A 13,979-nucleotide genomic window follows, 5' to 3' on the forward strand; every position below is an offset into this window, starting at 1 on the left:
GAACTATTAACAACTCTTTCTTTGCATATGTAACGCTAATGCTCAAAATCATCTGCATCTTCTCCTTATGAACCATACCTCAGATTCATCCAGATTTAGTATTTAGAGGTTTAATGGTTTTGAGAAAAAATATTTTATTAGGGAAAATGAGACCCCAGAAGTCCTGCCGCTTGCTCAGTCAGCATATATATAACTAAATACATGAAGTAATGCCTTTTAAGAATGATTACCTGCTGCATTCCAACCGACAGCACTAGACTAAACTTAATTTAGCAGACGCTCTTATCCAGAGCGACTTACAGGAGCAATTAGGGTTAAGTGCCTTGCTCAAGGGCACACCGACAGATTTTTCACCTAGTTGGCTCGGGGATTAGAACCAGCGACCTTTCGGTTACTGGCACAACGCTCTTAACCACTAAGCTACCTGCCTCCTACATGCTACACTTGCGTCATGCTTGTGGTATTGAGAGATAAACATGGTAACGCTTTCACGGATTGCACATAAAGGAAGATCGTTCCTACATGATAGAGTGCTTGCTTTTGTTATCCAACTGATCTTGTGTTCTTTCTGTCCTCTTGTGAACCCCGTTCATTGCTGCTGCAGCTATATTTGACTTTTTCTAACCGCTCCCTCTTTCTTTCTCTTCCATTAGGTTGGATATCTACAGGAAAGTACCCAAAGACCTGACCCAGCCCACGTACACAGGAGCTGTGGGTGAGTAGCCCTTCACACACACCTCATGGTTCAACTAGTCTACTCACCTGTCAGAGTGCAGCTACAGTGAGGGGAAAAAAGTATTTGATCCCCTGCTGATTTTGTACGTTTGCCCACTGACAAAGACATGATCAGTCTATAATTTTAATGGTAGGTTTATTTGAACAGTGAGAGACAGAATAACAACAAAGAAATCCAGAAAAACGCATGTCAAAAATGTTATAAATTGATTTGCATTTTAATGAGGGAAATAAGTATTTGACCCCCTCTGCAAAACATGACTTAGTACTTGGTGGCAAAACTCTTGTTGGCAATCACAGAGGTCAGACGTTTCTTGTAGTTGGCCACCAGGTTTGCACACATCTCAGGAGGGATTTTGTCCCACTCCTCTTTGCAGATCTTCTCCAAGTCATTAAGGTTTCGAGGCTGACGTTTGGCAACTCGAACCTTCAGCTTCCCTCCACAGATTTTCTATGGGATTAAGGTCTGGAGACTGGCTAGGCCACTCCAGGACCTTAATGTGCTTCTTCTTGAGCCACTCCTTTGTTGCCTTGGCCGTGTGTTTTGGGTCATTGTCATGCTGGAATACCCATCCATGACCCATTTTCAATGCCCTGGCTGAGGGAAGGAGGTTCTCACCCAAGATGGCCCCGTCCATCGTCCCTTTGATGCGGTGAAGTTGTCCTGTCCCCTTAGCAGAAAAACACCCCCAAAGCATAATGTTTCCACCTCCATGTTTGACAGTGGGGATGGTGTTCTTGGGGTCATAGGCAGCATTCCTCCTCCAAACACGGCGAGTTGAGTTGATGCCAAAGAGCTCCATTTTGGTCTCATCTGACCACAACACTTTCACCCAGTTCTCCTCTGAATCATCCAGATGTTAATTGGCAAACTTCAGACGGCCATGTATATGTGCTTTCTTGAGCAGGGGGACCTTGCGGGCGCTGCAGGATTTCAGTCCTTCACGGCGTAGTGCGTTACCAATTGTTTTCTTGGTAACTATGGTCCCAGCTGCCTTGAAATCATTGACTAGATCCTCCCGTGTAGTTCTGGGCTGATTCCTCACCGTTCTCATGATCATTGAAACTCCACGAGGTGAGATCTTGCATGGAGCCCCAGGCCGAGGGAGATTGACAGTTCTTTTGTGTTTCTTCCATTTGCGAATAATCGCACCAACTGTTGTCACCTTCTCACCAAGCTGCTTGGCGATGGTCTTGTAGCCCATTCCAGCCTTGTGTAGGTCTACAATCTTGACCCTGACATCCTTGGAGAGCTCTTTGGTCTTGGCCATGGAATCTGATTGATTGATTGCTTCTGTGGACAGGTGTCTTTTATACAGGTAACAAACTGAGATTAGGAGCACTCCCTTTAAGAGTGTGCTCCTAATCTCAGCTCGTTACCTGTATAAAAGACACCTGGGAGCCAGAAATATTTGATTGAGAGGGGGTCAAATACTTATTTCCCTCATTAAAATGCAAATCAATTTATAACATTTTTGACATGCGTTTTTCTGGATTTTTTTGTTGTTATTCTGTCTCTCACTGTTCAAATAAACCTACCATTAAAATTATAGAATGATCATTGGGCAAACGTACAAAATCAGCAGAGTTTTTTTTTTTTTTTTTAAGGCAGTAAATGAGGCTGAATGAACTGTTTCGCTGCCAGACAAAATCAGCAGGGGATCAAATACTTTTTTCCCTCACTGTATGTACCTGTCACCTCATGGTTCAACTAGTCTACTCACCTGTCAGAGTACAGGTATGAACCTGTCACCTCATGGTTCAACTAGTCTGATCACCTGTCAGGGTGCAGGTATGTACCTGTCACCTCATGGTTCAACTAGTCTACTCACCTGTCAGGTATGTACCTGTCATAGTAAAGATACTGACCTACTCCAGGAACGTCTCCATTAGGTAGGTGCAGTCGCACCCATGATTTTAGAGGGGGGCATGAAGTACGTGAGGATGGAGGGGGGTTGAATTTTTAAAACTCCAGAAACAGCTTTTGCCTGCAATCTAGCGTCATAATCATTATGCCTAATTCTATGTCAAAAATATATCTATTTACCCACGAGCCACTGCGGCCATCACTCTCTCAGCTTTGATGGGCCACAAATAAAACCGTGGCTCGTGGGTCTATAGCCACATCCATAACCCCCCCACCCCCACCTTGCGAGCAAAACATTTTAGCTGCCCCCCTCGTGACAGCGAAGAGAACCATTTTTAGTTTAAAAGTTAATTTCCTGCAATTCTACACATTTTGCTATGGGGCAGAGAGAAGATTTTGCAATTTTACAGCAAATATCCTGCAATTCTACACATTTTGAAATAGGGTGGAGGCAAATGTTTGCAGTTTTTAATATGATAACTAATTCGACCATGCTTACTACAAGTTTAGATAGCTGGCCACTAGACTAATTTACCAATCAACATTACATTTTCGCTGACCTGGGCTAATTGAGTAACTGCTGATAATTGGACCTTGTGTATTCTATTATTCTGCTTTATTATTCTAGCTCTCAACAGGAAGTTGGTCCACGGGCAAAAGGGGGCTGCAGTTACCCCTCCCTGCTCTACACGCTCTCTCCTCCTCCGCTGACGATATCTAGCGTCCTGCCCAGTCAGCTCTGGGGGGGGGGGGAATGGCCGGCAGGGATGTAGCTCAGTTGGTAGAGCATGGCGTTTGCAACGGCAGGGTTGTGGGTTCGATTCCCACGGGGGGTATGATTTTATTTGATTTTTATAATAATAATGTATGCACTCACTAACTGTAAGTCGCTCTGGATAAGAGCGTCTGCTAAATGACTAAAATGTAAAATGTAAATGTACTCTTTGCCTGGTCCAGTCACGTGCCCCTTCAGATTTGTCCTGTTTTAACATTTTCAGATGTTAAATGAATTACTGAACTTACTTTTTAAGCACACGTGCATGATGCCATTGGGTAGGTGGATACCTGTCATTACTCAGGTGAAACGTAACCATGTGTAAGAGAATGTTAATGATTAATTGTGCCCCGCCCCCTCAGCCCTCAGGCATTCTAGAACTGTCAGTCAGTCCTCTGGAATCCAGTGGAATCTTTGTTTCGTTGTTGTATCATGTTGTTTTCCTGTCCGTCACCAGGCTGTCACCGTGTCTGACTGTGATTACACACTGGGATTACTAGGAGATCAACTATGTGGTTGTTTTGTTTCAGTTTCCTAATCATGACCAATATTGATTCATCATTGGCCCATCCCTGATGATATCATGGGAAGATCTTAGGGGTGAACTTTGACATTCAAATGTATTTATAAAGCCCTTTTTACATCAGCAGATGTCACAAAGTGCTATACAGAAACCCTGCCTAAAACCCCAAACAGCAGCAATGCAGATGTAGAAGCACAGTGGCTAGGAAAAACTCTCTAGAAAGGCAGAAACCTAGGAAGAAACCTAGAGAGGAACCAGGCTCTGAGGGGTGGCCAGTCCTCTTCTGGCTGTGCCGGGTGGAGATTATAACAGTACATGGCCATTAAGGCCAGATTTTTCTCCAAGATGTTCAAACGTTCATAGATGACCAGCAGGGTCAAATAATAATCACAGTGGTTGTAGAGGTTGCAACAGGTCAGTACATCAGGAGTAAATATCACTTGGCTTTTCATAGCCGAGCATTTAGAGGTTGAAATAGCAGGTGCCGTAGAGAGAGAGAGTTGAAAACAGCAGGTCTGGGACAAGGTAGCACGTCCGGTGAACAGGTCAGGGTTCCATAGCCGCAGGCAGAAGAGTTAAAACTGGAACGACCAGGTGGACTGGGGACAGCCAGGAGTCATCCGGCCAGGTAGTCCTGAGGCATGGTCCTCCGGGAGAGACAATTAGAGGGTGCATACTTAAATTCACACAGGACACCAGATAAGACAGGAGAATAACACCAGATATAACAGACTGACCCTAGTCCCCCGGCACATAGACTATTGCAGCATAGATACTGGAGGTTGAGACGGGGGGGTCGGGAGACACTGTGGCCCCGTCCGACGATGCCCCCGGACAGGGCCAACCAGGCAGGATATAACCCCACCCACTTTGCCAAAGCACAGCCCCCACACCACCAGAGGGATATCAACAGACCACCAACCTACTACCCTGAGACAAGGCTGAGTATAGCCCACCAACCTACTACCCTGAGACCCTGAGTATAGCCCACCAAGTATAGCCGATGAAGATCTCCTCCACCGCATTGCCCTCTGACTCACTGGAGGCAGGTCACATTCTTATTTTACATTTACATTTTAGTCATTTAGCAGACGCTCTTATCCAGAGCCACTTACAGTTAGTGAGTACATACATTTTTTCATACTTTTTTCATACTAGCCCCCCGTGGGAATCGAACCCACAACCCTGGCGTTGCAAGCGCCATGCTCTACCAACTGGGCTACACGAGGAGCCCTTATGATGTCATAGAGACTGAGTGAGTCTCTCCAGGTCTTGCCCAACTCCATATTGAACCCTGACCCCTAGCCCCTACAGAATGTACTCAGAGGGGCACCCCTAGTCTCTTTGTGAAGACTAAAAGCTATTTAATAAGTGTAAAGAAATATGGCACAGATGTAATTTATTATACCAGATGGTACCATATTGATACCGTAGTATTGCTTATACTTACAGGAGCCATTCCTTTCATATGCTACTGTCTAGGGGTTCAGTTAGTTGTTGTTTTCCTCTGAACAGGTAGACCACAGTGAACCTCCTACAGCCCCTCCTCCCCCCTACAGCCCCTCCTCCCCCCAACAGCCCCTCTCCCCCCTACAGCTGCTCCTCTCCCCCCTACAGACCCTCCCCCTCCTCTCCCCCCTACAGACCCTCCCCCTGAAGGTCACCACATTGTGTTCTCTGGAGCTGGATGCCAGTGGGTTCAGTCCCCATGAGGGTATTTTACTGATTTAAATAAATACTACCCATGTTCGGTTAGTTTCATCAGTCCCAAAGTTAGCCAACAAACAACTCCAACACAAATACATGATACATGAATACTTTATGGTGCCAAAATATGGGTCAATAGATATTCCTTGGGCAGCCAAGTTGAATGAATTAAAAACGTTCTGTTATGTGTAAAAGAGCTTTAGTTTTCCCACCATAAGCCAGACGATCAGACCTATAACTTGAGCCTAGATTTCACCACAGACGTTAACACGACATTTACTTTATAACCAGAAGTGTAGAACTTACACCTACTGTCGTCGTGTCAACACGGGAACATTTAGTTACACTGTGTCACCAGTGTTGAGCTCTGATTTCAATATTTCACTACTGAGAACAGATTCCACTAGCTGACATCACTAACATGATTCCTCTCTCCTTCCATAGTGAAGACCTACACACGCTCACACACACCCGCATTCATACACACGTCTTGGAAGGTAGAGCAAAGATCACCTGTCCCGTAATGAACCTGAATGACTGCTCTAGCTATGTGTTAGAGTAGCTGATATCATTCTATTGTTTTGTCTTAGTTAAACATTACCTTTTTTAATGTAAATATTTAGAACACACACACACACCTTTTTAGAACACCACAGGACAGCTCGTCCAATGACGTTGCTCAACCACAAGGTCACATGACCCGGTGAGTACCTAGGAGACTCGCCACGTAAACAAGCTTCACCTTGCTGAGAAAGAGCTCTCCCCGTGACTCACCGTCAGACTGCGGTCATGTGGTCTCCATGGTAACATGAGAACACCGGGTAGACACCTGGGCTGAGTCCCAAGTGGAACCCTATGCCCTACATAGTGAGCCCTATCGGGTCAAAAGTAGTGCGCTGTATAGGGAATAGGGTTTCATTTTGGAGGTGGGTCAGGTCAGTTCCGTCCTGTATTTAACTTTATCAACACAGGATGTTGTTACATGTAAATATGGAGCTCAGTATCAGAGGGTTGGTCCAGGGTTCTTCAATAGGCGGCCTGTGGGTCATTTTATTTGGCCCGCCCCCATTTTTCTGAGCAAAGAAATAACCATGTGTATACATTATAAATATGCAGTGCAATCGGAAAGTATTCAGACCCTTTGACTTTTCCCCATTTTGTTACGTTACAGCCTTATTCCAAAATGAATAAAATTGTCTGTTTTTTCTCATCAATCTACACACAATACCCCATAATGACAAAGCAAAAACAGGTTTTTAGAAATGTTTGCAAATTTATAAAAAATAAAAAACTGAAATCACATTTACATGAGTATTCAGACCCTTTACACAGTACTTTGTTGAAGCACCTTTGGCAGCGATTACAGCCTTGAGTCTTCTTGGGTATGACGCTACAAGCTTGGCACACCTGTATTTGGGGAGTTTCTCCTGCATCATCTTGGCTGTGTGCTTAGGGTCGTTGTCCTGTTGGAAGGTGAACCTTTGCCCCAGTCTGAGGTCTTGAGCGCTCTGGAGCAGGTTTTCATCAAGGATCTCTCTGTACTTTGCTCCGTTCATCTTTCCCTCGATCCTGACTAGTCTCCCAGTCCCTGCCGCTGAAAAACATCCCCACAGCATGATGCTGCCACCACCATGATTCACCGTAGGGATGGTGCCAGGTTTCCTCCAGACATGACGCTTGGCATTCAGGCCAAAGAGTTCAATCTTGGTTTCATCAGACCAGAGAATCTTGTTTCTCATTGTCTGAGAGTCCTTTAGGTGCCTTTTAGCAAACTCCAAGCGGGCTGTCATGTGCCTTTTACTGAGGAGTGGCTTCCGTCTGGCCACTCTACCATAAAGGCCTGATTGGTGGAGTGCTGCAGAGATGGTTGTTCTTCTGGAAGGTTCTCCCATCTCCACAGAGGAACTTTGGAGCTCGGTCAGAGTGACCATCGGGTTCTTGGTCACCTCCCTGACCAAGGCCCTTCTCCCCCGATTGCTCAGTTTGGCCGGGCGGCCAGCTCTAGGAAGAGTCTTGGTGGTTCGAAACTTCTTCCATTTTAAGAATAATGGAGGCCACTGTGTTCTTGGGGACCTTCAATGCTGCAGACATTTTTTGGTACCCTTCCCCAGATCTGTGCCTCAACACAATCCTGTCACAGAGCTCTACAGACAATTCCATCGACCTCATGGAATGGTTTTTGATCTGACATGCACTGTCAACTGTGGGACCTTATATAGACAGGTGTGTGTGCCTTTCCAAATCATGTCCAATCAATTGGAGTTACCACAGGTGGACTCCAATCAAGTTGTAGAAACATCTCAAGGATGATCAATGGAAACAGGATGCACCTGAGCCTCATAGCAAAGGGTCTTAATACTTATGTAAATAAGGTATTTCTGTTTTTTATTTGGAATACATTTGCAAAAATGTCTAAACCTGTTTTCGCTTTGTCATTATTGGGTATTGTGTGTAGATTGATGAGGAAAATAATTAATTTAATCCATTTTAGAATAAGGCTGTAACGTAACAAAATGTGGAAAAGTCAAGGGGTCTGAATACTTTCCGAATGCACTGTACACGGTAGTGATGATGACCAAAGAAAATTCTCTCAGGAGATGATGGGGTCAGCATTTGATGGTAAGGTATTCCAGATTGGGAGAACAAAAGGCCTTGAGTTCCTGGTACATTACCACAATCACATTCTTCCTGTCCACACGATGGACGGAGAACCCTATTGGCTGAATGGATGTGGACAATATATTCAGATAGAGCCATGATTCTGTAAAACAGAAAATGTTACAGTCCCTGATATCTCTCTGGAAGGAGATCCTCGCCCTGAGCTCGTCTACTTTATTGTCCAGGGACTGAACGTTAGCGAGTAATATACTCTGAATCAGTGGATGGTATGACGCCTGTTTGGCTAGTGCCCAACTTCTTCTTCCTCTTCTCCATCCCTCGGGTCAAACAAAAGATCCAGGTCAGGGAAGTCGAATTTCTGGTGAGTGACAGCCGATCTAATATCTCAGTTATTTTCGGCTGTAGGTAATAATACAAGAAACATTCTGAGCAAATAATGTACGAAAAAACATTTAAAAAAAACAATAATACTGCAATAATATAATAATAATAATAATGCTAGGAGCTAGAAACAGGGGGACTTTTTCCCGACATACAACACAACTGATTGGCTCAAATGCATTAAGAAGGAAAGAAATTCCACAAATTGAATAACTGGCAAGAAGAGCAAGAGGACCACTCCCATGCTGCCAAAGGTACAGAGGCAGGATGGGATGGCTGGGGGTGGGGTGGGGTGGGTGTAGGCTCTCTTGAACAGAGAAAGGTAATGTAATGTACACTACCGGTCAAAAGTTTGTGAACACCTACTCATTCAAGGGTTGTTCTTTATTTTGACTATTTTCTACATTGTAGAATTATAGTGAATATATCAGAACTATGAAATAACACATATGGAATCATGTTGTAACCAAAAAAGTGTTAAACAAAGCAAAATATATTTTATATTTTAAATTCTTCAAATAGCCTCCCTTTGCCTTGATGACAGCTTTGCACACAAAACTAAACTAAAAACCTGTTTTCGCTTTGTCATTATGGGGTATTGTGTATAGATTGATTGAGGGGGAAAAAACTATTTAATCCATTTTAGAATAAGGCTGTAACGAAACAAAATGAGGAAAAAGTCAAGGGGTCTGAATACTTTCCGAATGCGGCGTACATGTAAATGCCTGGAATATTTCAATTTTGGAGAATCTCTTATACAATGGGTTGAAGTTATGAGGAGGAACTTCTTGATGCAATTAAAGCCGTTAAGTCCGGGAAAACTCCAGGGCTGGATGGCAATTACTGGAAACAATAGAACACTATGAAAAATCTGGGAAACCAGGCCTGCTATTCATAGCTGACTTTGAAAAGGCTTTTGATTAAGTACGACTGGAGTTTATATATAAATGCTTGGACATTTCAATTTTGGAGAACCCATAAAATGGGTTAAAGTTATGTATAGTAACCCTAGGTGTAAAATAGTAACTAATGGATACTTCTCAAAAAGTTTTAAACTGTCAAGAGGAGTAAAACAAGGTTGTCCACTATCAGCATATCTATTTATTATGGCCATCAAAATGTTAGCTATTAAAATCAGATCCAACAATAATATCGAGGGAGCTAGGAATCCAGGGCTTAAAAACACACTGTATACGCTGATGATGACACTGACTCACCAGCAGAGACTCACTGATAGATATAGAACACTATGGACTCACTGATAGATATAGAACACTATGGACTCACTGATAGATATAGAACACTATGGACTCACTGATAGATATAGAACACTATGGACTCACTGATAGATATAGAACACTATGGACTCACTGATAGATATAGAACACTATGGACTCACTGATAGATATAGAACACTATGGACTCACTGATAGATATAGAACACTATGGACTCACTGATAGATATAGAACACTATGGACTCACTGATAGATATAGAACACTATGGACTCACCAGCAGAGACTCACTGATAGATATAGAACACTATGGACTCACTGATAGATATAGAACACTATGGACTCACTGATAGATATAGAACACTATGGACTCACTGATAGATATAGAACACTATGGACTCACTGATAGATATAGAACACTATGGACTCACTGATAGATATAGAACACTATGGACTACCAGCAGAGACTCACTGATAGATATAGAACACTATGGACTCACCAGCAGAGACTCACTGATAGATATAGAACACTATGGACTCACCAGCAGAGACTCACTGATAGATATAGAACACTATGGACTCACTGATAGATATAGAACACTATGGACTCACTGATAGATATAGAACACTATGGACTCACTGATAGATATAGAACACTATGGACTCACTGATAGATATAGAACACTATGGACTCACTGATAGATATAGAACACTATGGACTCACTGATAGATATAGAACACTATGGACTCACCAGCAGAGACTCACTGATAGATATAGAACACTATGGACGCACTGATAGATATAGAACACTATGGACTCACTGATAGATATAGAACACTATGGACTCACTGATAGATATATAGAACACTATGGACTCACTGATAGATATAGAACACTATGGACTCACTGATAGATATAGAACACTATGGACTCACTGATAGATATAGAACACTATGGACTCACTGATAGATATAGAACACTATGGACTCACTGATAGATATAGAACACTATGGACTCACTGATAGATATAGAACACTATGGACTCCCCTGCTCCCACTTTCTCCTGTTGTGCTATTTACAAACAAACACCTGACTGGCTCAACTGTTCTGGGGAACGACGGTAAGCTTCATAATGTAAAATAATGTGACCGGTGAAATGAAGAACGCGATCTGCTTCATCTCCTAACATATTGCACAATTTGACTGCATGTATTTACTTTTTAAGTAGCTAAAAATATTCAGATTGATTGAAAAACGTCAAATAAAGAATTTTTCCAAATTCCTTCGTATACGGAATACCGCCCAAGCCTAGTAATGGACTATGGCCAAGGCTAGAAACTACTGCACATTGGTAATGGACTATGGCCAAGGCTAGAAACTACTGCACATTTGAGGTTTATTCTCTTGTAGATTATGGAAGCTTTAGAAGGTTCTAGAAGTTCTAGGCTGATGGACTGCGACCCAAAATAGGGTGGTTCCCAGCCCCAAATCATTTATTTGGTTTAATAGCAGTGTGTACCTCTCAATGAACAAATCTAACTCCTCTCCTTCACAGTCTCCATCATCTGCTGTGTCTTCATGTTGTTCCTGTTCCTCTCTGAGCTGAAGGGATTCATAGCCACTGAAATGTAAGTACGTACACACACACACACACACACACACACACACACACACACACACACACACACACACACCACCTCTACCTCCACTGACACATTAAATACTAAAAATACCTGACGAGCACATTATTTCCTGTGGTTTAAAACCCATAGAGAGGAGATTCAGTGGAAGTTAATAAAACAGTATCTTTATTGTTCTGGCTCTTGGTCTTCATCTGGGGTTTTCCCTAAAACACACAGACAGAAATAATCCCAAATCCAGATGTCAGAACAGACATCACTCATAGCCAATGAACTGTAAGTCCAATACACCAATATATCTCCTGTCTTAACCACAGATCTTGGGTCAGGTTAGTTGTACTTGGCTATCCTAACCCTTAACTATTACGGTGACGGCAACATACTGTATCTGACTCCAAGTCAGTGGTTAGGGACACCATCCACTCTCTTTATCTGTATATGGATCCCCATTAGCTGATGCCATGACGACATCTAGTTGACAGCTAATCTTCCTGGGGTCCATACACACATCAAAAATACATTACAGACGTAAGACTTTTACCATTTACAATGTTGGTTAGAGACATAATCTATCCTTACAATGCTAGACAAATCAGTGTTGGTTAGAGACATCATCTATCCTTACAATGCTAGACAAATCAGTGTTGGTTAGAGACATCATCTATCCTTACAATGCTAGACAAATCAGTGTTGGTTAGAGACATCATCTATCCTTACAATGCTAGACAAATCAGTGTTGGTTAGAGACATCATCTATCCTAAAAATGCCCAAAATCTAATTATTTCCTGTCTGTCATCTTATTTCCTTTTCTGTTAAAGACGCAACAAAGAAATAAATGTAACGAGTGTTGATCATGAATGAGGATGTCTTGTGTTCATTATGATGCTGTGTGACGCGGCCGGTGCCATAACCAACATGGAGACATCTTTTGGACAGGATATTAGGCTGTGAGATGAGGAGGGAGGACAGCTTCTCTGTGCTGGGTGAGATGAGGAGGGAGAGGGGGAGGACAGCTTCTCTGTGCTGGGTGAGATGAGGAGGGAGAGGGGGAGGACAGCTTCTCTGTGCTGGGTGAGATGAGGAGGAGAGGGGGGGGACAGCTTCTCTGTACTGGGTGAGATGAGGAGGGGAGGGGGAGGACAGCTTCTCTGTGCTGGGTGAGATGAGGAGGAGAGGGGGGAGGACAGCTTCTCTGTGCTGGGTGAGATGAGGAGGGAGAGGGGGAGGACAGCTTCTCTGTGCTGGGTGAGATGAGGAGGGAGAGGGGGAGGACAGCTTCTCTGTGCTGGGTGAGATGAGGAGGGAGAGGGGGAGGACAGCTTCTCTGTACTGGGTGAGATGAGGAGGGAGAGGGGAGGACGGCTTCTCTGTGCTGGGTGAGATGAGGAGGGAGAGGGGGGACAGCTTCTCTGTGCTGGGTGAGATGAGGAGGGAGAGGGGAGGACAGCTTCTCTGTGCTGGGTGAGATGAGGAGGGAGAGGGAGGACAGCTTCTCTGTGCTGGGTGAGATGAGGGGAGGACAGCTTCTCTGTACTGGGTGAGATGAGGGGGAGGACAGCTTCTCTGTACTGGGTGAGATGAGGGGAGGACAGCTTTCTCTGTACTGGGTGAGATGAGGGGAGGACAGCTTCTCTGTACTGGGTGAGATGAGGGGAGGACAGCTTCTCTGTACTGGGTGAGATGAGGGGAGGACAGCTTCTCTGTACTGGGTGAGATGAGGGGGAGGACAGCTTCTCTGTACTGGGTGAGATGAGGGGGAGGACAGCTTCTCTGTACTGGGTGAGATGAGGGGGAGGACAGCTTCTCTGTACTGGGTGAGATGAGGGGGAGGACGGCTTCTCTGTGCTGGGTGAGATGAGGAGGGGGAGAGGGGCGGACAGCTTCTCTGTACTGGGTGAGATGAGGAGGGGAGGGGGAGGACAGCTTCTCTGTGCTGGGTGAGATGAGGAGGGAGGGGAGGACAGCTTCTCTGTACTGGGTGAGATGAGGGGGAGGACAGCTTCTCTGTACTGGGTGAGATGAGGGGAGGACAGCTTCTCTGTACTGGGTGAGATGAGGAGGGAGGGGAGGACAGCTTCTCTGTACTGGGTGAGATGAGGGGAGGACAGCTTCTCTGTACTGGGTGAGATGAGGGGGAGGACAGCTTCTCTGTACTGGGTGAGATGAGGGGAGGACAGCTTCTCTGTACTGGGTGAGATGAGGGGAGGACAGCTTCTCTGTACTGGGTGAGATGAGGGGGAGGACAGCTTCTCTGTACTGGGTGAGATGAGGGGAGGACAGCTTCTCTGTACTGGGTGAGATGAGGGGAGGACAGCTTCTCTGTACTGGGTGAGATGAGGGAGGACAGCTTCTCTGTACTGGGTGAGATGAGGGGGAGGACAGCTTCTCTGTACTGGGTGAGATGAGGAGGGAGAGGGGGAGGACAGCTTCTCTGTACTGGGTGAGATGAGGAGGGAGAGGGGGAGGACAGCTTCTCTGTGCTGGGTGAGATGAGGA

At 44.6% G+C, this 13,979-nt stretch overlaps 1 protein-coding gene across 1 annotated transcript in view; it reads left to right on the forward strand.

Moving 5' to 3' along the window:
* The window catches only part of ergic1 (endoplasmic reticulum-golgi intermediate compartment 1), a 124,365-nt gene that overhangs the window by 23,258 nt on the left and 87,128 nt on the right, over positions 1–13,979 (forward strand). Inside the window, exons 2-3 of the mRNA XM_045212553.1 lie at positions 654–715; positions 11,398–11,470. Of these exons, the coding sequence (XP_045068488.1) occupies positions 654–715; positions 11,398–11,470 (135 nt within the window). The remainder of the gene's footprint in view (positions 1–653; positions 716–11,397; positions 11,471–13,979) is intronic.

This window comes from Coregonus clupeaformis, unplaced genomic scaffold (assembly GCF_020615455.1).
Source record: "Coregonus clupeaformis isolate EN_2021a unplaced genomic scaffold, ASM2061545v1 scaf0022, whole genome shotgun sequence".
Lineage (NCBI taxonomy): Eukaryota > Metazoa > Chordata > Actinopteri > Salmoniformes > Salmonidae > Coregonus > Coregonus clupeaformis.